Raw genomic sequence first — 21,951 nt, forward strand, 5'->3', positions numbered from 1 at the left:
GCATTTCATAGTGTTGCGAAAATAGCTGATCTGAGTACAAGTCCCGTTAATGGCATGGGTAATGAGTACCTACAGGAAACCGAAGCCAGCTGCTTTGAGCTGCTCTTCCTAAGACTGACCATTTTCATGGCAAACTGAGGCTGCTGAAGCCTCACACAGCTGATGAGGAAATGAACCCATGAATTAAAAAGTGCATGTTGCTTATCTTCTAGAGTGGAGATGTCAGAGTTCTCTAGAAAGGTTTGACTTGAAGCCACCTGAGGCTTTTGGTCCTGAATTCTCCTACTTCCTCTTCCTGGATAGTGGAGTAATTCTGCCAAAGACAAATGCCCTGCTATGAACTGATTTGCCCTCTCTAAATACCTTTTATTGAGAAGTTGGCATACCAGGGGGAAGTAACCCAGCTGCTGCAGCCGGCCCCGCTTAAACAGCACAGTCCTAGGAAAGGGCACATTCTTTGTTATTCAGGGACAGAGCCCTGCATCCAGGATAAAAGTGACCTCATGTTTTTCCACAAGACCAAGTGGGGAAGACTGAGTTTGGAGGTTAGAACAAGAAGGACCTGTTAAGGAAATGTAAAGAAGAGACAGAGGGTCTCTGAGGTTGGAATGGCAGCACACACTTGCTCAGTTAACCATTACTATTGCCCACTCCCATTAGCTTGAGTGTTTCTAGCCCCAGGGTAAAACCAGTTTCATAGGTGTGAGGTTTCCGTTGAGTCTTGAGTGATTACTTTACCATATTCTAATCACATCCTATCCCCATGTTTATTGACACGGTTTCTTTATTGGCTGATGTGCTTTTGATAATGGTACAAAAAGGATGCCAGGCTGGCTGTGTGGTTTATGGGGTAATGCTATGACAACATTACATCATCTTTGTGTAGAAAGACTTACATTCCACTTTTCTTGGGCTGCTGCTACCAAGCGTTCCACAGGCATGGTATTTAAAAAGTAGTTTAATTCAACACATAATCAATAAAACAGAAGAATAAAATAATGGAATTCCTTGGCTTACAGTAAAAGTCTTTAAAGGGATAAGGGATTTTGTGTTCTAAATATAGCACTTTACGTCAATATTAATGATCACTTGCCAAGGCTCAAAGGTCAAACCACCGTGCTACTATACAATCTAGAGGGAACAATTTAACTCAATAAAAATACAACCCATTGCTCATCACTGATTCCTGTCGAGTAAGTAGATTCTAGGAAACTCACCAGGTCTGAAAGTACAGCTAAAAGCCAGGAGATGCCTCAGTAGGTAAAGCATTTTACACATGAGCATGAGGCAGGCCTTGAGTTTAGATCCCCAGAGTCCCTAGAAGCTTGGCTTAGTAGTGCACATCTGTGATCCAGATTCACTGTAATTCCTACAGTGAGATGGGGCAGAGACATGAGACTCTCAGGAAGTTCATGGGGTGGCTAGCCTGCCATAAGCTGTGAAGGACAATATACCCTGTAAGGGGGGGGGGGGGCAGAGAGCAAAGACTGTCACCAGGACTGTCACTCCACATGCAAACCATTTATAAGTTTCTATGCATACACAAAAGCCCTTCCAAGCCTCTTCTTACATGCGCACACCCGCACAGGTGCAGCCGTACGGGGGTACTAGCAAGCGCTTTGTCGTTCAGAGAGCCTTAGGTTGCCTAAGCGAAGACTGGCTATATCCTCTTGCCTTTTTTTTTCTGACAAGAAAAGGAATATGAATTTAGATGTTGGCCCTAATAACTGTCTTTCAGAAGCGTATGTAAATGGTTCTCCACACCTCTGGCAAAATAGCTGTCCCTAGGGGAAAGGAAAGCAATATTTACAGCAGAAGATAAAATGTGATCTTGATTTTGTTAAGAGCCTCAGCTGGCCCCATCAAAAGGCAACTGCTTTTTGTTCAAGCTGCCACAGCGAGTCTGTACTAGTGGGGAAAAACTTTTCTTGTCTCAATGATAAGATTAAAATCAGCAAGCAATTTATTACAGAGTCTGCCATCCATCATGGGGACTGGGAGAAATAATGATGCGTTCAAAATAAGTATTCACCCCAGAATTTCCGTCTCCTCGCAGATTCCTTCAATTTCAATCTCTTCAATAAGCTGCTAATATTCTGTTCTTCGTCTCTTTGGGAACAAGCCGAGGAACGTGAAGATGTCGATTGCGGCCGCCACAAACCCAATGGTGCTTACTGCTCGGTTGGCCTAAAAGGAACCAAGAAACAAAGATAAAAAAGTCTTATTCTAAAGATGTTAGTGTTCTTGTGAAGCTTTGGTTTCTTTCCTAAACCAAAGATCTATTGTAATGAATGCATTTAAAGTCCAGTGCCAAGGTAAAATTATATATATATTATATATTATATATATATATATATATATATATATATATATATATATATATATATATAGAGAGAGAGAGAGAGAGAGAGAGAGAGGGTTTCTCTTGTGCATAGCTCTGGCTGTCCTGGAATTTACTCTGTAGATGAGGCTGGCTTACATCTCACAGAGATCAGTCAGCCTCTGCCTCCCAAGGGCTGGGATTAAAGGTGTGCGCCACCACACCAGCTATAATTTTTATAATTATGCAAAAGATATAACTTATTTATTTTTTATAATTTATAATTATACAAAACGCACGTAGTTTTCTATTCCTGACACTCATCATAAACATAGGTCCTGGTTGCTCATCATAACCTCTGGTGTGAGAGAGAGGAGAGAGCCGTGGTGCTCTTCTGCAAAACTTGGGAGGCTGTGAGTAAATGGTTCTTTTGCCCAAGATCATACCACCAAGATGTTTAGATGTCAGTGAGAGCTTCACAGATGCGTGTTCTCCCTCCAGCAGCCTCTACACAGTTTGGTTTGTATTCAAGTAAGGTCGGGGTGTGTGTGTGTGTGTGTGTGTGTAAAACTAAAGGATGCCTATTACTCAAATAGTCCAGGAGTGTGATCTTGAGCTAAATAACTATAAGCTCTTATTTGCTAGATATATGCTGGTCAGTTTGTATCAAGTCACCTGCGGGGAGGGGATGTCAATAGAGGAATTGCCTCCATCAGATTGGCCTGTGGGCATGTGGGGGGGGGGCACCGTCTCCATTGATGATGGATGTGGGAGTGCTCAGCTGACCATGGGCAGTGCCAACCCTGGGCAGGAAGCCCTGGACTGTAAAATAAAGCAAGGTGAGTGAGCCATGGAGAGTAAGCCAGCAAGCAGCATTCCTCTGTAGTTTCCAGTTTGACACCTGCGTGAGTTCCTGCCCTAGCTTCTTGTGATGATAAAATGTCTCCTGTAAGCTGAAACAAACCATTTCTTAGCCCCGACCTTAACCCTAAAATTAATCCTTAAGTTGTGCTTTTGGACAGTATTTTATCACAGGAAACTATGAGTCAATATTAGTCAATTACCATGGTTTTTTACGTAGACAGAATTGGTTTTCATACAGGCAGAATAAGCCATTCTCAAACTCAATTGTCTATAAAAGAGTTCAGATGTTCATGACCATCAGAGTATTAATCATCATCGTGGTGAGGGCAACTAATGAATATTCGTGGTTTCCATGGCACTCGGCTAATATTTGCCTTGCATCCTCATGGGGTTGAGTGCAGTTTTATGACTGAAAGGTCATAGTAGGATGCTTTGGAGTCATCACAGACCCAGAAGACAACATGTCAGTCTCCAGGACTCAAGGGTCAAGGCTTTCAGATGAAGCAAAACCTTTTTCTCAAATGTCTGGGGACTGGTCTAGCATCTGGAAACCTGGCCAAGGTCACTGTTGGGAGCTTCCTCTGCCTAGGTTTTTTTTTTTTTTTCCCATGGAGCCTCCTCTTACGTATTTCTGAAGCTCTGTATTGTCTCCCTCACTGCTGCTTCCCTGTTGCAGGGAAGTGGCAGGATAGAGGGCTGTGCAGGCTCCATGCATTGACAGCTGGGCTCACTTTGTTCCGCCTGGAGTCAGAAGGGACCAGGCCCACAACTGTGACTCCTTGTCTTTTCTACTCAGCTTTAACTGCCCACTTGACACGGCTTAGAATCACCTGAGAGGGGAGAACAAGCTGAGATATTCCCCAGACTGGATTGGCCTGTGAGCTTGTCTGTGCGGTATTGAAGAAGCTGGGCCCAGTTGACTGTGGGTGGTCCCATTCCCTGAGCAGGTGGTCCTGGGCTGCATAAGAAAGCCAGCCAGGTATAAGCCAGCCCACGAGCTGGGAATCAAGTAGTTTCCCCTTGCTGTACTTCTTTGATGTGAAGTAATTTCCTTGGTTGGAGATAATGTTGTATCGAAGAGCGTGCGGGACTGTCTCAAAGTACCTGCTTGATTTCCTGCTCTGACATCCCTCAGTGGTGGCTGCAACTGTAAACTAACTCTTTCCTCCCCTGAGATGCTCCTGGTCCTTCAAACAGAATGAAAGTAGAACTTTGCCCCTATCCAGTCCCCAATTGGTGGAGAAAAAAAGTCATGTGAACAACCTGGTCTGCCTGAACAATCCTATTTCCTTCTGTTATTTTACTTTTACGTATTTGGTTGTCTTATGCTTATTTTATCTATAATTCGTCATCACTACCTAAGTTATTTGCCAAAAATATCAAAAGGTAACCCTGTAGCATATCAAGGGAGATAAATGCTGCATACAAAAAACTCCCAAGAATGAGAAAGAGCAAGGTCAAAAGCCAAGGAGTGTGAATCAAACCTGATCCTCATAACTCACAGAAGGTCTGACCCAGGGAAATGGGGAAGGAACTGAAAACCATGGAAGTACAACCAGCATCCAATGGAGTCGGATGACAGGGGGTTCCCAGCCTGGGGAAACAGTAGAATCCTGGGATTAGGGTGGCCTCCAGCTAGATGCAAACCGAACCCACTAGGCATCTTTCAGCCTCTAGAAACCTGAGACATTGGAGGAATCTCATAAATATGAGAATTAGGGAAGGGATATACAACTTGATCGCAGGGCAGAGACCATTATCATAAAGCCCCTCCCATGTAGTGCATGTTGTTTCTCAAATCCCAGAAGCTCTTTTTTCTTCAAGTCTCATTCAAGATAGAAAAATCTCATGTAACTGGGACAGTCTCTTGAAGTTATCTGCCGTGGGAGCCCACTTGCAGAATCTGAACATCTGACGATGGGCTTGCTGGACCAACACATACAGGGAACTTTAACTCCGTGGCGTATTTAGGATTTTAAATTTACCAATCTGACCCTGGACACCTAGGATTTTCAGGATTTTATGTCGGAGGGCCATGGTAAAGGCCTCATTCTGAAGATCGGGAACCAGTGAAAATGGGCTGAATCTGAGGCTATGTACGACATTCAGCGTAGCAGGTCATGCATGACTGTAGGCTTTATCAGTGTCTGTTTTCTGAGACTTGGTGACTCGATGCGCTGAAGAACAGGCATGATGTGTATACATACTGACTTATCTAGACTTACTAAAGGGTGTGACCAGCCTATGTAGAGATAGACAATTTTAGTAACTGATTTGAATTATAACAATAAAGAACATTCTTCATGCAAAGTTTGAAAAGTATTGAAAAAACAAGCCACATTTTACAAACATTTACAAAAGAGAAATTTGTTAAAAGACTTATCCAAAATATACAAAGAAGTCTTAAAAATCAATAGGAAAATGAACAACCCAGATTTGGATATAGGCAAAATGATATCCAGCCATGTATCACAAGAGATACACCTAGAGAACATAAACACATGAAAAGGCATATCAGTATCATACATGATTAGGAAACTACAAATTAAGGCAGTGATGAGACAGAGACCACTTATGGGGTTGCCAGAATAGACTAAATGCAAGCACTATTGTCACCAAATGTTGACAAGGATATAGCATAATGGAAAATGTGCTCATAGGAATAAAAAAAAAAAAATACAGCCACCAAAAGGCAAGACACAACCTGATTCTGACTTTGTGACATTCAACAAAGATAAGGACATGCATGCAATTAAAAAGAATCCAATAAAGTTGCCCAGGTCTAGGGTGAAGGGAAGTGATTAGGTAGAATACAGAATAATTTCAGTTCAGGGAAACTATCGATACTCTAATGATGGATATGTCGTTATAAGTTTGATTACAGTCATGAAACGTTCAACACAGAAAAGGAAATTCTGGTGTGAACTGTGGTCTTCGGTTGATATGAGTTTTCAAGGTTGGCTTGCCAATGTTTTAGAACGATAGTACATTGATAGAGATGCTGATGGAGGCTGTACCTGTGTAAGGAGCAGCAAAACTGCTCTACAGTTGGGGACAGTGTTGTAATTCTAAAAACTATTCTAAATTACTCTATTGCCTGTTGGTTTTGTACAACTACAGAAAACACGGTGGAAAAGATGAACAGGATTATAATCCTTCTCCTTTTTAAATAATTTCTATGCATTTCTTAAAAAGTTAAGTCATAGTCATTTACCAAGGAAACATTTCTAAGTTCAAGGTCACTATACAGTAAGGTTAGGTTGTACCAGAGGAAAGTAGCTCACCCCAGGACAGGCAGGAAAAAAGAAACATGGGAGAGGCTGGAGACAAGATACCTACTCCAGAGGCACCCTCCATATGCTTCTTTCAACTAGGCCCCACCTAGTTTCCACCACCTTCTAATAATGCCATCAGATTAGAAACCCATCCATAGATGAATCCATTGATTAGACAATAGACCTCTTGATCTGTTATTAACACAACAGCCTCTAGCTGTGAAACATGCCACAAGAGCCTTTGGTGGGATGCTGTATATCCAAAGCATAACACATGTTTATTAGGACAGATAATCTGTAATGCAGCTAAGTAAGAGGCTTCAACTACCTCTATAATCCTTAAAAGAAAAAGTAATCCGAGGGTACAGTAAAAAGTGTACACAGTGTACCCCAAGTCATCCAGCCAGTGAATAAAGACGGGGCACTAGCTCATGCCAGTAGAGTGCTGGCACTCAGGTAGGTTCCCAAGGGTACCCAGCACCGTTTTCACCTGTATCTGCTTAGAGCCAGGTTCCACTATTTGTTGAGGAAATAATCCCATGCCTCCCCCCAGTTTTGAGTCTTAGTATAAAAAGTAAAAAGATAGTAAATTTCAGACTAAATTCAAAGTAGATGATTGTAATCTGTTCTTATTCAACCACATTTTTACATTATTGAAGCATTATTAGCAGGCAAAGGGCTATAAATACTTATTTAATATATACAAGTTGATCTATTTGGAGGAAAGCTTGCATCCATAAAATGTCATCATAATCAGTGCTCCACGGTTACCTATCACCTCCACAGGTTTCTGACAACCATCTTCCTTGATTCTGTTGTCTTGGTTTGGATTTTTAGTTGCTTAGTTGGTAGATTCATCTTTTTTTGGCTTTGTTGTTGCTGTAAGGGTATTTAGCCCTAAGAGCTACCTTCTTGGAAGAAATAAATATAAAAAAATATATTTCTAATAACAGCCCAGGCTTGTCAGGCATAGATACTATGTTACGGAGTAGATCTTGGAATTGATTTATTTGGTATAAGAGAAATTTGTGTTCTTTGACCACTGCCCTGCCCTGCGTTTGCAGAAATTACATGAATAAATATTATTTGCTGATGTAGTGAACAAATTAATCATTACCAAAGACCTCGTAATCTGGTTATGTCTCACCAACAGCCACCAGCTGAGGACTATGCCAAGCAAGCCTTCCGTGGGACACTATACATCCCAAGTATAACACATGCTCTTTATTGGGGTAAATAATGTGCCACTTAGCTGGATAATTACCAGTGGAGCAGATGGAAACTATTTCCTAACAAGAGCACTAGTTCTCCACACAAAGAGGAATTTGTGTGTGGCCTCTGGGTTGCGGCTCAAAAAACATATATATTATTATCTGAATGAACATTCACTGTTAATGTACTTCCTGATGGGAACACATGGCCATTTTCCTAAAGAAAATACGCATATCCTTTCCCCGTGTTCTGTCTCCCGCTTGCCTGAACTCAGTTCTGAGAAGAAAGGAACCTCACTTCTTAGAACGTTGTTTGATAGCTATTCCAAGACACAGGAAGCCTTGAGTAAGTTTGGATTATTAAAATATGTTCACGTTTGGGTATTGTTGTTTGAGTCGCAGTCTCCTTTTAAAAAAGCAACTTACTGGAGGTTAATAGTTTTTTTAAACTCTTTGGGCCATTTAAGTTTAAAAAGTAACATGTGTGTATGAATGTTGGACAAAGAGGGCCTCCCTTCTCTCAGTTCTATTCACTCGCTCTCATGCGTCATCCTAAGAATCCTTAGGAGAAGTCCTTAGAGATGGACTCTCACTGAGCCGAGGACAGGCCCAGTTAAGGTGAGGGAGGCAAAGGTTCACTTTGTTGGGAATCCACTATGATACTACAAAATAGTGCTGGAAATCTACAAGACTGCAAGTTACCCTGGAGTCAGTTAATATCTTAGAAGTCATTTAGAAGCTCGGGGAATCAAATCATAACAATTCATTGAAACTAGTATTGTAAGGAAACAGGAAACATTTACCAAGCCATCAAGACATGTCATTGGGTGGCCGCTGTTCCCTACTGGAGAAGAATCTATAAGTTAACCCCATTCATCTTCCCTTTCACTACATTATTTTCAGTACATGGGGTTGATGATTTGAGATTGCTGTATGGGGGAGTAATGGGGAAAACTGCCTAAGTGGAGTCAATAAGACTGACAGGAAGCTATGGACTTGATTCTACTGCAAGTCCCTTCTAGCCCAAATTTCAAGCTGTCCAAGCTTCAGTCTGTTCACTAACTTTCTGCATTCTTAGTGGTGTCTTTCTCTGCCCTTCAGTCTTTCCACATTTTCTTATTGTTTGCCTTTTGGGGGAAGCCTAAAAACTTTATCCTAACAGGTAGGATTTTCTCCACACCAGCTTCCCATACCTCCTGAAAAAAAAAAAAAAACAAAAAACAAAACCAAAAAAAAACAAACAAACAAAACCAAAAAAACAAAGAACCAAACCAAACCAACCAAACCAACCAATCAAACAAGCATAAACCTCACCTGATCTGACACTCCTTCTCCATAGCGGAGCAAGGTCACAAAGTGCTCACAGTTGTTGACCAGTAAGTCGTAGGCCACCTCCTGCCCGATCACGAACTCAGACCGCAGTATCACTTCCTCCACGGGGAGAGGTGGGTATGTCGTGTCGTACTTGTTGTTGACTCTGTACTTGTCTTCTCCCACGACGTCCTTCAGAAGCTGCATCTTCACCAAAGCCTTTGTGCTGAACACAGACTTGGCGCTTGAAAGTGCCGAAGCAATACCATCTGTGAGGGGAAATGTTGGTTAGTGGGGCTTAGTGATCCAGTCCACAAAGTACCGGTGTCGTCTAGGAAGACTGGAGATGCCGGGGACCTTAGACTGACCCCTGCTCCTTATGGAAGAAACCAAAAGTGCTTGATCTTATCCATGTACTCTGTGTTATCAATTACAACACTGTACGAGTGAGAATACAAGCTGCACGAAGTTCTCTGCCTGGCCTTGGGGAGCAAGCTCTCGAACGACTGGTATTATTATGAGAGATCTTTGCACATAGTTCTAGCAAGGTATGGATAAGATTATTGTCCAATTTTTCTTTTGTGCCTGTTTCCTCTCAGCATCTGAAGCCTTCCGAATCTTAGGGGTTAGGAGTAGTGTGCTTTGAGTCCTATGTCCGCTGATCCACCTAACTTCACTTCTCACTTCTTTATACGCTGGCTCTTCCCCAGGTTTTAATGTGAGTCCACATTTCCCGCTGTGACGCTTGCACAGTCCAGTGAGGAACCAGCTCAACTCCGGCTTTGCTTCTGTCATTTCCTCTGGCCAGCAGACTAACATTCTAAACCGGAAGCTAACTTTACCAGTAGACACTACACACAGATGGGGCCCCCATGTTATGTCTTACTTGTCTGGACAATCCTCTCTGCTTCTTCTCTTTCTCTGAGATACCGCTATTGGTGATCATTGCCTAGATGGCCAGGAACCATGGTGTCCAGTCCTGTCACGTCAGTACCAGAGGCTAACAGATGACGCCTCATGGCTTGGCCTAGTGCCAGGAACTGGTCTCTCTCTACACGTGCCTACATGCTGTGCAAGGCCATCAGGTTCTCATAACTACTTCAAGGAAGAGACTCTACAGAAACTGGCTTACGTAAATTTCTGTTTCAGTTATGACTAAAGTCAAAATATGTCTCCATTCTTCTTCTATCTTGCTCTCAACAGAGCAGCATTCATCGGTTAATACTGGAGATCACTAGACATGTACAGGAACAGATGTTGCGTATACTGATGAATATAGTATTATTTAAGTGCGGTATTACATCACATACTGCACTTGAATTAGAAATTTTTAAATATTACATTAAGACCATCTCCTAAATAGTTAAGCATGTCCCAAAATATGCCTTTTAATAGCTGTTATAGTGGCTTTAGCACCCATTCCACCACTGCCTGTTTCTTCCCCAAAATGCCTGTCAGAGCTGATCACTGTATTACATCTTATTCTCCAGAAATGGCGTTGTGGCTCACAACGGACCAATTAAGAGTCGTTCTCCATGATTTCTAGACTCCAACAATCAGAGAACAGATTAGCTCTTTCCTGTTGAGTCATAAAACTCTAAGAACGAGAGTCTTGGTTTGTGAACAAAGTCAGGAGGATGACACCACCACCCAGAAGAGGGATGCGACATCTGAGTCTGAAGGTCCTCATGCAATGACATTCCTAGGCCCGGGAACTTCCGAGGTCAGCTCCACCCTTCCTGAAGTCTCCTCCCATGAAGCCATGGACTTGTCTTTTGGGGGTTTGCTTAAGCTAGCGCCAGCTTTATTTACTTGCAACTAGAGAATTCTAACACACGCAGATACCTAACACCCAGCGGCTAAATCACAATGTGCTTAACCAGCCCCCTCCCATGGAAAATGCAGCTATTGTCTCAGTTTTAAACCACTGGAAATGAAATTTGTCCCCATGTCTACATGTTTCCCCAGACTCCTGTGAGCAAAATTAGATGCAGAGCTTAAGAAATCTTCTCAGACTCTTAACACATACTGCTGAACTGTTTTTGTGAATGGCATTATCAGTCTCTATTTCCATTGATAGACTTGCATTCATTTCACTGTCTCCGTCTCCACTGAGAGCTCTCACTGCACCCTTTGCTAAAGAGACAGGCATGAACTCATCGGTCAGTGTCTTCACCTGTAACTTGCAGGTGAAGACAAAGGTGAAATGTCTGCTCTCTTCTTTTGTCAACTGTTGTCAGACTTCCCCGACTGTGGCTTGGGACCTTGGCCTTCGCTTTCTCTCCTCTGAGGCACCCATCCCCCAGGTACCCCCCGGGGAACTAGTTTTCTCAAGTCTTTGAAGCTTCACTTCCATTGCTGGTTGCTGCTTCCTTGCAGAAGTTCCCTAACTGCTGGCACCCCCCCCCCCCCGCCCCAGCCCCCTCCCCCCACCCGCGCCCTCCTGTCTACCTATATTCAGCACATCCCAAAACACCGTCTTCGCTTATTTTTCCACATCCTTCCTAACAGGTCTATAATTTACTCTCGTTCTCTCCCTCTGTCTGTGAAAATGTGAGCACCACCATGGAGCTGTCTGGATAGCTGTGTAGCCCCGGTGCCTGGACCAGCATTCAGCACATACTGCACAACCTATTAATAGCTGCAGAATTAATTAAAACCACCCACTTGTGTGAGACATAAGAACATAGAACTTAGTCATGTTTGGGGCCAATATCTTCCTCAGTTAGTCATTTGTTTGTAATTAGGGTTTTTTTTTTTTAATATAGAAGTTTTTTTTTAATTTAATGTCTAGTCTGTGGAATCTTTTAAATGATGCTTTGGTCTTTGAAGATCATTTTCTAAATTACTCGGGCTTATTTTTCATACTTTATCTGCTTTATGATATTGTCCGTGATCCCTTCTAATTTCAAAGCAACTAAAAAGCTCCCAGGAGCCCCCGGGAACAAATCTTACCTACAGGGGCAATGTTGATAACATAGCCATCACCCAAGTACAGGGCCCAGTGCTGGTAGCCAGGACGGAACACTTCAATCAAGTCTGCTGGGCGAGGGTTGTGAGGATATGCCAGATGGAAGCAGTCCCGAAACGCCATCTGCAACAACAGGTACAGAGATGCTCTCGCTGGTACAACTCACAGAAGGAGAGTCCAAGGGAGGCTTCCACTTTAGCAGAGGGGCACAGAAATTACTTAGACGACCTTCCCCGGTAAGATGACTCAGGCTTACAGCGTGTTTTCTTTGGATGATTCTGTATGTGCTAGTTCTTCCATAGTTCTCTACAACAATGTTTCCTTACCAGGACCGTTCTTTAAATCCAGAATTCATAGTTTGTAGAACTTCCCTCTACTTCAAATTTCGGTAGTATTAAGTATTAAAATACATCTTGATTGGAACAGGAAGGAGCAATAAAGGGAAGGCAAAGGTATGTTTGCTTTTACTGTGCAAATGTGCTAAGAATTACTAGAAAGCATCAGTCTGCTCTTGCATCCAGTGTGAAGAAGTCGGGGGTCAAGAGCGTAAGATTAGAATTCTTTCAGGCTCTGTGCTGCACGGTACAACTAAGAAGCAAAGGTGTGGGTGGATGCTGAACACTGTGAACATTACAACATGTAAGAAATATCTTGTACCACAAAGCTTACTCTGCCATTTTATTTTAAGCAGGGACAAGTTACAAGCCAGATGGATATCAAGCCAGACATTCAGGTGCAATGCAGGCTCTGGAACATTTCTTCCGAGTTCAGAGTGTGCTCTGTACTGTAGCATCTTTAGCTCTGGCTTCCACTCGCTACGTCTCAGATGTCCTTTGTCACTGTAACCATGACAACCTGCCCCACCCCATCCCTGACTGCTTCACTTGTGATTCCAGAAACAGTGCAAGGTGGTCTACCTCAGAGGCAGACAGTTTGCAAGGTGGGGAAGCTCACTGCATTGATGAACCTTGGCCTGAAATGTCCAAGGTGGCAGCATTTTCTCCTTCTAAATCAATGCCTGTTAGAAGGCACACGTGTTTCTGACAGCTGGTTTTTGTAGCGGTTACACTTTCCGTGTCGTCACAGAAATAGAGTAAGTCAGCAAGAGGAAGTGGTGTGCATCTGGCCACAAAGGAAGAATAAATGCCGTGTGCATGCTTAGTCTCTACTTGACAGGGCTGCTCCTCACCATCTCACCCTCCTGCAACTCTGCAGGCTCCCCACCAATGAAATATGAGTGCTAGAAACTTCAAACTCACCTACATTATGATCATAATAGTACAGGCTAAGGACTTGGGGATGCACCCTTCCTTCCTTCCTTCCTTCCTTCCTTCCTTCCTTCCTCCCTCCCTCCCTCCCTCCCTTCCTTCCTTCCTTCCTTCCTTCTTTCCTTCTTCCCTTCTTCCCTCCCTCTTTTCCTATCTGTCTGTCTTCTGTCTCTGTCTGTCTGTCTTTCTTGGCACTCTAGAAGTCTGTTTTTTTTCCCCAACAACAATTAATATTGGAAGGGTGCTTCCCTGAATATTTGCATGCTGTGGGTTGATATCTTCACTCACCACGTTGTCACAGAAACACAGCCAGATGTAATAGTCCATCTGCTGAAAAATAACTACTAACGCAGTCTATAGAAGCATTAAGTCTAGCCATCCTCTCAAACATGTTTTAGTCTTACTGAATATGGAAGTTCACAATTTTGTCACTACTGATGCAGATAAACATATTTTCCACGAGTAGAAATCAGCAAGCCCCCAACAGCCCGCTGAAGTCAAATCCTGTTCTAGCCAAGTTTTATTAATAACCGCCATTTGAACAGGGAATACTTGGAGGCGTAACAAGTTTTTCAAAAACATTATCTCAATTAACCCTATTTAACTGAAAAAACCTTCATTTCTATTTGAGTTTATTATGTTATTAGCCCATTCTACAGATAAAAAGCTATCTTTTCAACTCCAACTTTTTGATAAAACTCCCTGAATTCTACTTGCCACTTTCTGGTTCTACTACTACTCGGCAGGTCACTCAGGCAGAGCCTCAATTCCCTCATGTAGAAGACAGATATGTGGACCTCTGAATTAGCCTAGTCTACAGAGTGAGTTCTAGGACAGCCAGATCTACACAGAGAAACCCAGTCTTGAAAAAACCAAACAACAACCACGAAGACAGATATAACAAGTAGAATGACTTGTTTATCTCAGAAAACTATGGAAAGCATTCCTTGGGAATGGGCTACAAACTGTTATGAACACCTTGAGAAAACTGGGCAGGAGCTACACAGGCGGGTAGTAAGACTATGTTGCTGTCCCCTTGATACTGGACCATGGTTTATATGTGACTTGGTCCCTGTTCTGTCTCTGAGACATGACATATGACTTTATGGAATGGGTGACTTCACAGCAAAGTTTTAACACCTAACGCTCTTCAGTCTCTGACACACAGATAAAGTGTCAGTGAATTAGTTACACAAGGCCTGTCATAATTCATTAAAAAGAGATGGTAGGACAACAAGCATGCCATGTACATAACCACCCAGAAGCTAAGAGAAGAACCTCCATGCTAACAACATGGGAGGGAAGTGTGAGTTGCACCCTGACCTCTTACATATCCTAGCAAGTTGGTGCAAAAAGGAACCTCAGATACTAGTCCACTGCTTTCCTAAACTTGGCATCTGGCATCACAGAACACCTAGCAGTGTAGATTAAATAACAACCATCAGGTCCAAGTTCAAAGCCCTTGTTTCTTAAGATTAAAAAAAAAAAAAAAACAAGTGAACTCGGCAAATAATTTCAACCAATGAGAATCATCTGTTATCTCACAATGGATTTTCAACAATTTGTGCTAGAGTAATTGAGTTATCTCCAGTGGGAAACTATCCCACCACCTCCAAAAGACTTCAACTTAAGTTTTATGTCACACACACACATACACATACACACACACACACACACACACACACACACACACACACACACATACACACATACACACACACACACACACACACACACACACACACACACACACACACACTCATGGGGAAAATAGGGGGGAAAAGTTGGTGTTAAAAGTTGGTAGAGTACTTACGTTTACTACCAAAAGTATGATCCATAGAATGAAAACTCAGTAAACTGGATATCCTCAAAATTAAAAATATTCACAGCACAAAAGTGAAGACAGAATCAAGACGACATGCAGAACTCTCAGGATGGGACTGGGGGAGTGGTTCAGTGGTTTCAGAGAAAGTGCTGCTTGGAGAGGCCCGAGTTCAGTTCCCAGTGTCCTCACCAGATGGCTCTGAACTGCCTGTAATTCCAGCTCCAGGGGATCTGATGCCCCCTTCTGGCCTCTGTGGACAGTGCATTCATGGGCATAAAACCATCCTCACCTCTCCACACACATAATTAAGAATAACACATAAGTAAATGTCTTCAAATTCAACAGTGGAAAGGCAAACAGTTCAATCAGACTGTAAGCAGGAGAAATGAAGACACCTTTCATACTTCAGAAATTACATAGATGTCCAACAAGCCGTGTCCATCACTAGCCATTAGGGAAATGTAAATCAGTGGAACGTTACTGCAGGCCCTTGAGCACAGCTCAAATGGAAGAGAGGGGTACTGTCGGACTCTGGCCAAGATGCCGAGCCATTGGTTCACTGGTTCATTGGTAGAGGCAGTGTAAAATGACACAGTCACACTGGAAACAGTTTGTCGATGTCTTTACGTTTTTACCTTGTTACCAAGGTATGATCCAGCAATTATATCTTTAAGCATTGACCTCAAGAGACGAAGTCAAAGAAGACTTACGTTTAACAAAAATGGGTATGCAAGTGTTTACAGTGGCTTTATTCCTAATAACTTCAAACAGCTCAGCTGACCTGCAATGGGGGAATGGCAACAAACGTCTGCGCTCTCTCAAGATTCAAGATGGCTGAAGAGAAATGCTTAATCCGTGGGGCTGGAGAAATGGCTCAGTGGTTAAGAGCACTTAATGCTCTGGGAAAAGACCCGGGTTTCCTTCCTAGAACATACACACAGGCAGCTCGCTGTAACTCCAGTTCCAGGGCACCAGATGCCCTTTGGTCTCCACAGGCCTGTAAACTCACATAGGTGTATACACAGAGGCCTAAGTTTAACAAGTAAATTAATAAGCCTTTTTTTTTTTTTTTTGGTTTTTCGAGACAGGGTTTCTCTGTGTAGCTTTGCGCCTTTTCCTGGAACTCAGTTGGTAGCCCAGGCTGGCCTTGAACTCACAGAGATCCGCCTGGCTCTGCCTTCCGAGTGCTGGGATTAAAGGCGTGCGCCACCAACGCCCGGCTAATAAGCCTTTTTAAAAGTAAGAGTCCCTTATTGAAAAAAAGTCAAAAGGAAATGACAAATAACGACTCCCCTTGTACAAAGACCAAGCCGAGAAATCCATGTAGAGCTGCATTTAGAGGCCAATGGCAATGAGAGAGTGCTGGAAATCCTCATGACAGAGGCTGAAATCTAGTAAAATTCAGACACCTGGGGCCATAGTAAGAGAGGCAAAATACTCCAGCACCTGCCACCCCAGCTCCACAGTAGGAGTTAGGGGTTCTTCCTTTTGGAGGAGTGAGGTCCAAGAGAGAGTTCCAGGGGGCTCCATCCATGTGGGTACTCATAACTCTAGCTACCAGATAGCCAGTTTGCAGTCCCTTTAGATTAGAAGCCTGAGCTCTGCATAGCAGCCTGGCTTTAGAAATGGGTCTTCACATGGCCCTACGGAAGGCCTAGGGTATGGTAGCCAGTACCTATCTTGAGAAGTCAACTGCTGTTTCCAAGAATCAAAACATCTCTGCGTGCTCCCTTCTCCTGTATTATACAACCGCTCCCTGGCACTGGCTGGGCAGAAAGCTGCCTCTTGAATTCAACATAGCACAGCAGAGTGACTGTGGCTAAACCTGCTGGATGCCCTGCTCTGTAGGGGTTGAGAGCTATGACCAGAGGAGATTGGAAGGTGCTGCCTCTGAACACCAGGAGACAAGCACACTTGCTCTCTGAGACCCAGGGTAGAGTTAGCCATGTGTGGACTAGGACAGGGTCAGGACTGAAGGGAGGTATCTACACGTGGTTCCCATGGCCCTTTTCCCAGGACTTGTATTCATGTGCCTGTTATGAATAAGGTGGGACGTGAACCCCCATGATTCTCAAGCATACAGGGGCCTGATGGGAGGGCCCAGCACAACTCCATGAGTCCAGGTCCTACCTGAGGCATACACTGCCAGATAGAACCTGCTGAGAGAAATGTGACTCAGCTCTGCCCCTGGTCCCACTCACAGGCAGGGACAGTCATTGAAGCAGCAGAGAGAAACACTGTGGAGTTCTTACTTCTACCCCACTTCTGTGTGGCTGCCATCTGATCCATTCTGATGTTAATGTTACTAGGACTGGGCAGGAGCACCCCAACAGAAGTGCAGTGGGTCCCACTCACAAAGTCCTGGCTCCCGCAAGTAAAGGTCCTCGCCAGAAGTAGAATGCCAATAGCTGGATGGAAACACCAACATCTGATGGGGCCACCAAGAAAATAGTAGAAGTAGAAGATCTACAAGGACTATGCCATGGCCTCTGCTGTAAACATTACACCCATCAGAACTTCAGAAGTATCTCCACTCTCACAGCACATAGAGAGAGTGGGCCTGAGACTCTGCCACAGTGCGTATCAGGCCCAAAGTCATAAGCCATCGCCATGGGAGTTATAGGGGAACGATACCACAATACTCAGCTAGAATCGAAGTCACCATTGCAGAACCAGCTGACACTCCAAGACACATCTTTAGAAGAAAGCCCCTTAACCAAGGCTACCCCTTAAAAGTGGTAGAAACATCTGACCCATGTAGATTAACAGCTAAACGAAATTAGGCAGACAGCGTTGGATATAAATGAGAATTCTGTAGAGACAATCAGGCAGACACCTTAGAAATGAGGAAGTCAATGAATCAAATAAAATATATAACCCTTGAAAGCCTCAACAGTTTATGGAAGAAATAATATGTGAATTTGAAGAGTACATGTGTAGATAGATAGATAGGTAGAAAGACAGATGTAGATGTATACATATACATATACATATACATATACATATCAAATGGAATACCAGAAAAGATTAAAATTAAAGGCACAGAAAATCTGTCCAATAAAGTAATTGCTGAGAACTTTCCTTAAATCCTGAGTAAGATATGAACATCCATGTACAGGAGGCTTATCTAAAAATAAAATCAAGTTGGGCCAAAGACCTGAATATCAGACCAGAAATTCTAGAAGTCATAGAAGAAACCACAAGAGTCATTTCAAGACATAGACATGGCTAATGATTTTCTGGGTGGGGCTTCCCAAAGCATAGGAAACAACAAAAATAGCCAAGTGGGAGAAAAAACAGCCCATGGGATGGGAGAAAGTATTTGTAAATATACATTAGGCAAGGAAGGGCTATCATCCAAGATATATGAGGAATTTCAAAAAACACAGTCCAATAAAACAAATAAATGATATAAGCTAGACACAAAAAGGCAAGTTCTACATACTCTTTTTCGTGCGGAAGCTTTAAAAGTCAATTTGAAAGTAGAATCACTGACTGGTCCTGGAGAGAGTGGCTGAATTTAACCGGCGTACACTCTACACATATATGGAAATATAATGCTTTTAATATGTACAACTAATACTTGCCAGCAAAGCCTGAATTAACCTCCAGAGAATTTTGCTGAGCAGAAAAAATAAAAAATAGAAAAACAACGTCAGAAGGTTGTATTCTGTGTGATTCCACCCTATAACGTTCTTTTTTTTTTTTTTTTTTTTGGTTTTTCGAGACAGGGTTTCTCTGTGTAGTTTTGCGCCTTTCCTGGAACTCGCTTTGGAGACCAGGCTGGCCTCGAACTCACAGAGATCCGCCTGGCTCTGCCTCCCAAGTGCTGGGATTAAAGGCGTGCGCCACCACCGCCCGGCCTATAACGTTCTTGAAATGACCAAGTTCTAAATTTAGGGGCTAAATGGTGGTTATTGGGGTGTCAGGAAATGATGGGAGGGAAGGTGGTGTGGCTGTATGACGGCCAGTGAAGGGTTGGAATGGCGACTTCGCAAGCTGATTATAGAGACCGGTTGAGTTCACGCCAGGTCTGAAGTCACGCAGGCAGGGAGTTGACAACTCTGAAATTCAATTTCAAGTCTGTCTTCCTACACCAATTTCATGCCCTTTCACACCATTAAATACAATTAACAATTCATCAGAGGAAATGCTGCTAAAAAAAAAAAAAAAGAAAACAAAACAAACACCACGGCCTCTTTCCTGCTTCTCATCGGTCCATTAGAGGGAGAAGGTTCAAAAGCACGAAGATCTATGAACCAATGGAACCTTGCTGGGGCGTCTCCATTTCTCTTCTGCCTGGAGGCCTTTCCAGGTGACGCCAGACCCATCTATTAGTTCCTAGAATCAGACCTTAGGCAAAGGGCTATGAAGGTTTACTTAACAGCTTACCTGCACAGGATCAGAGAGTATACAATGCAGACTGACGTGAACGTAGGCACTCAACCATGTACGAGGGATTTATCTTTTTCAATTACGAAAACGGGCTGCTCTGTTTATTGCCCTATGTCAGATCTATCTGGGGACACATCAAAAGAAGTAAGTGTTCTGTGTTGTTCAGATGTCTACGAGGCCGCCTGTGTTGAAGGATGGATACCCAGGAGAACTTTACACCGACTACCTCCAAGAATGTTAACAGAAGTGTGAACCGCCATCACCGGCTTTCCAGTCTCCAGGAGTTTTCCAGTTCCATCTGGATGGTTGCCCATTTCCATCCACAAAGGGGCTACACTGAGAGGTTTCTGTAAGGTCTTGTGTCTAGACTGCCTTCCACTCAGACCCTGGGGCAGCATAGATCCTTAAACCAGCATTTAACCTGCACCTGAGAGGTTTCATTTGGGGACAAATCCATCCCAAACCATCCTTTAACGCACAGCGCAGCCATACTGGGCTTTGAATCTTCCTAGGGTCCCTAGTACTGCCTCCATCTTAATCTCGGCCTCCTTTGCTTTATTTCAGATCCAGGCAGGATGCCATCTTCTGACGCCCCCACCACCGATCCCCTATCATCCCTCAGTGTGCCATAATGACACCTCCTGAATTTCCCTGGTGCACTCTCTATTTTTCCTTGCCCATCCCCTTCCTGAACCTGCCTTTGTACCTGGTGTCTGGGGACCTTCTCCGCTTTCCCCTACGGAGGGCTGATTCTTGTGTACCTCTAAAGGTTCAGTTTCTAGAAGAGTGCGTGGCACCAATACCTGCCCAGCAAATGTTAAACAAATAAAGGCACCAAGAACTCGAGACCTGTTCACGTTTTTCCCAGAATCTGAGTCATAATCATAGTACTAAATGAATGCCCAAGATAATATCACCACCGTCCACGGTTCCGAGATCTAAGACAATACTGTCACCTATTCGCAGTCAGTTCGGTGAGACCAGAGCTGAGAAGTAGGCCCTGCCCAGGGGACTGAGTTTCCAGTATCTGCCTCTCTCGACAGTTTTCCCGTCTTGGAAGCAGGTCTCTTTCATCCCCCTGCTCCCCACTTATAACAAGAGGAGGGGGGGCTGGATGAAGTCAGGTGCTCTCTCACCTTTGAACTTTCCGACAGATCAAAACAAGGTTGCTTAGCGCCCAGGGAGCCTCCCCTCCCCTCCCCTCCCCCAACGCACCTCCCTGCTCAAGCTGGCTTGTGTCGTCGCCCGGGAGGCAGCGGCGGGCTTCCCGGGCTCTCCCCGGGCTCTCCCCGGCCTCGCAGCAGGGCCGCCAGCAGCCCCTGGGCTACCCCATCCGCACCACTCCGAGGAGGCCACCGCCACCGCCCAGGCCACAGCGGCCCTCTGAAGCGTCAACGCCAGCGCCCGCGCGCCGTGCCACCCCCTGCTCCCTCCGCGGGCTCCTGGCGCGCGCCCGCCCGCCCGCCCGCCCGCCCGGCTCCTGCACTGCACTGCACTGCACGGTGGGTCCCAGGCTCCCGGTACCCCGTCTTCTTCGTCCCTCTCGTCCCGCCACCCCGGACACAACCCAGGTCTGGGATCCCCGGATTCTCCGTGCACACCCGCAGGCTGGAGACCCCCTAGATCATCTGTGCCCACTGTAGGCCCGGGCTCCGAAGATTCTGGGCACACTCTGGGGCTCAGGGCTGCCGATGTCCACCCACCCCCCTCCACCACCACCGCTGGTCGCTCCTTCCACCCTTCACCTGCATGGGGAGTCCCTACCTCCGTGCCCTCCAGCCAACCACTGGGCCCTCCAAGCCAGCTGAAACAGACACACAAACCTGCTGCTCACAGCTCAACCCCAGCCGGGTGCCTACTTGGTTTCATCCTCCCAGCAACCAGGACTTTCCTGTGACAAACTTTTGTGGTAATCAAGCTCTGTCCCTGCTGGGTGTTACAGTTTTAAGGATGACCTTAGTGCGCAGCCCAGAAATATTTGGGTATAGTCATTATGGATACACAGGATACCACGTCCAAGCTGGACACGGATTCCTTCTGGGCCAAAGGTTTGTTTCCTCTGCCTGCACCCTGAAGAAACATCTAGGTCTTTGATTCAACGACTAGTGGGAGATGGGTTGCTGTAGGAAAATTCGTAACTCACACACCTGCAAGCATGCATACAAAACAGTCCTACTTAGACTGACCCAGAGGCCAAGGGCCAGCGAGGGCACACTGACTAGCCATGACCCTACCCACACGCCAAAATCAACTTCAGTGTGGGGAGAGACAAGGAATAAAGGGCAAAAGGGGGTCTATCCTCCATCCCCTAAACCTCGGTCGGATGCTGCTTTTCCAAGTGAGAAGTTACCTGGCTTGGGACGGGATGGAGTTGGCCTTCATAAAGGACCAGAGTCAGAGTCCCCTCCCTTCCTCTGCCCTGAAGATGTCCTGGATCTAGACAGAAGAGGTCCCTTACTCAGCTTGACTCCTGCCTTTTTAGGCCAGGCAGACCAGGCAGGCCAAGACTTC

The 21,951-nt window shown here is 44.5% G+C and overlaps 1 protein-coding gene across 2 annotated transcripts; it reads right to left on the minus strand.

Moving 5' to 3' along the window:
• Nucleotides 1-940: 940 nt before the first annotated feature.
• Plaat1 (phospholipase A and acyltransferase 1) lies at nt 941-21,308 on the minus strand. 2 transcript variants are annotated; one of them, XM_052740602.1, is made up of 4 exons: nt 21,205-21,308; nt 11,937-12,075; nt 8,985-9,250; nt 941-2,187 (listed from the first exon to the last, which is right to left on the minus strand). In XM_052740602.1, exons 2-4 carry the CDS (start codon nt 12,073-12,075, stop codon nt 2,089-2,091), a joined length of 504 nt encoding a protein of 167 aa, XP_052596562.1. In that variant the 5' UTR covers nt 21,205-21,308; the 3' UTR covers nt 941-2,088. The 2 variants fall into 2 exon arrangements, with proteins under 2 accessions (XP_052596562.1, XP_052596563.1); XM_052740603.1 differs by lacking the exon at nt 21,205-21,308 and adding an exon at nt 20,656-20,870.
• Between the last annotated feature and the right edge of the window lie 643 nt (nt 21,309-21,951).

The sequence above is a fragment of the Peromyscus californicus genome, unplaced genomic scaffold, assembly GCF_007827085.1.
Source record: "Peromyscus californicus insignis strain IS unplaced genomic scaffold, ASM782708v3 Scaffold_16__1_contigs__length_79575227, whole genome shotgun sequence".
NCBI lineage: Eukaryota > Metazoa > Chordata > Mammalia > Rodentia > Cricetidae > Peromyscus > Peromyscus californicus.

Excerpts from the sequence above, each read along its gene's own strand:
- Plaat1 (XM_052740602.1), bottom strand. The coding sequence starts at position 12,075 with ATGGCGTTTCGGGACTGCTTCCATCTGGCATATCCTCACAACCCTCGC. Across the intron at positions 9,251-11,936 it reads TATCAACATTGCCCCTGTAG|ATGGTATTGCTTCGGCACTT; the intron begins GTAAGATTTGTT and ends TTCCCCTCACAG. Across the intron at positions 2,188-8,984 it reads GAGAAGGAGTGTCAGATCAG|GCCAACCGAGCAGTAAGCAC; the intron begins GTGAGGTTTATG and ends GGTTCCTTTTAG.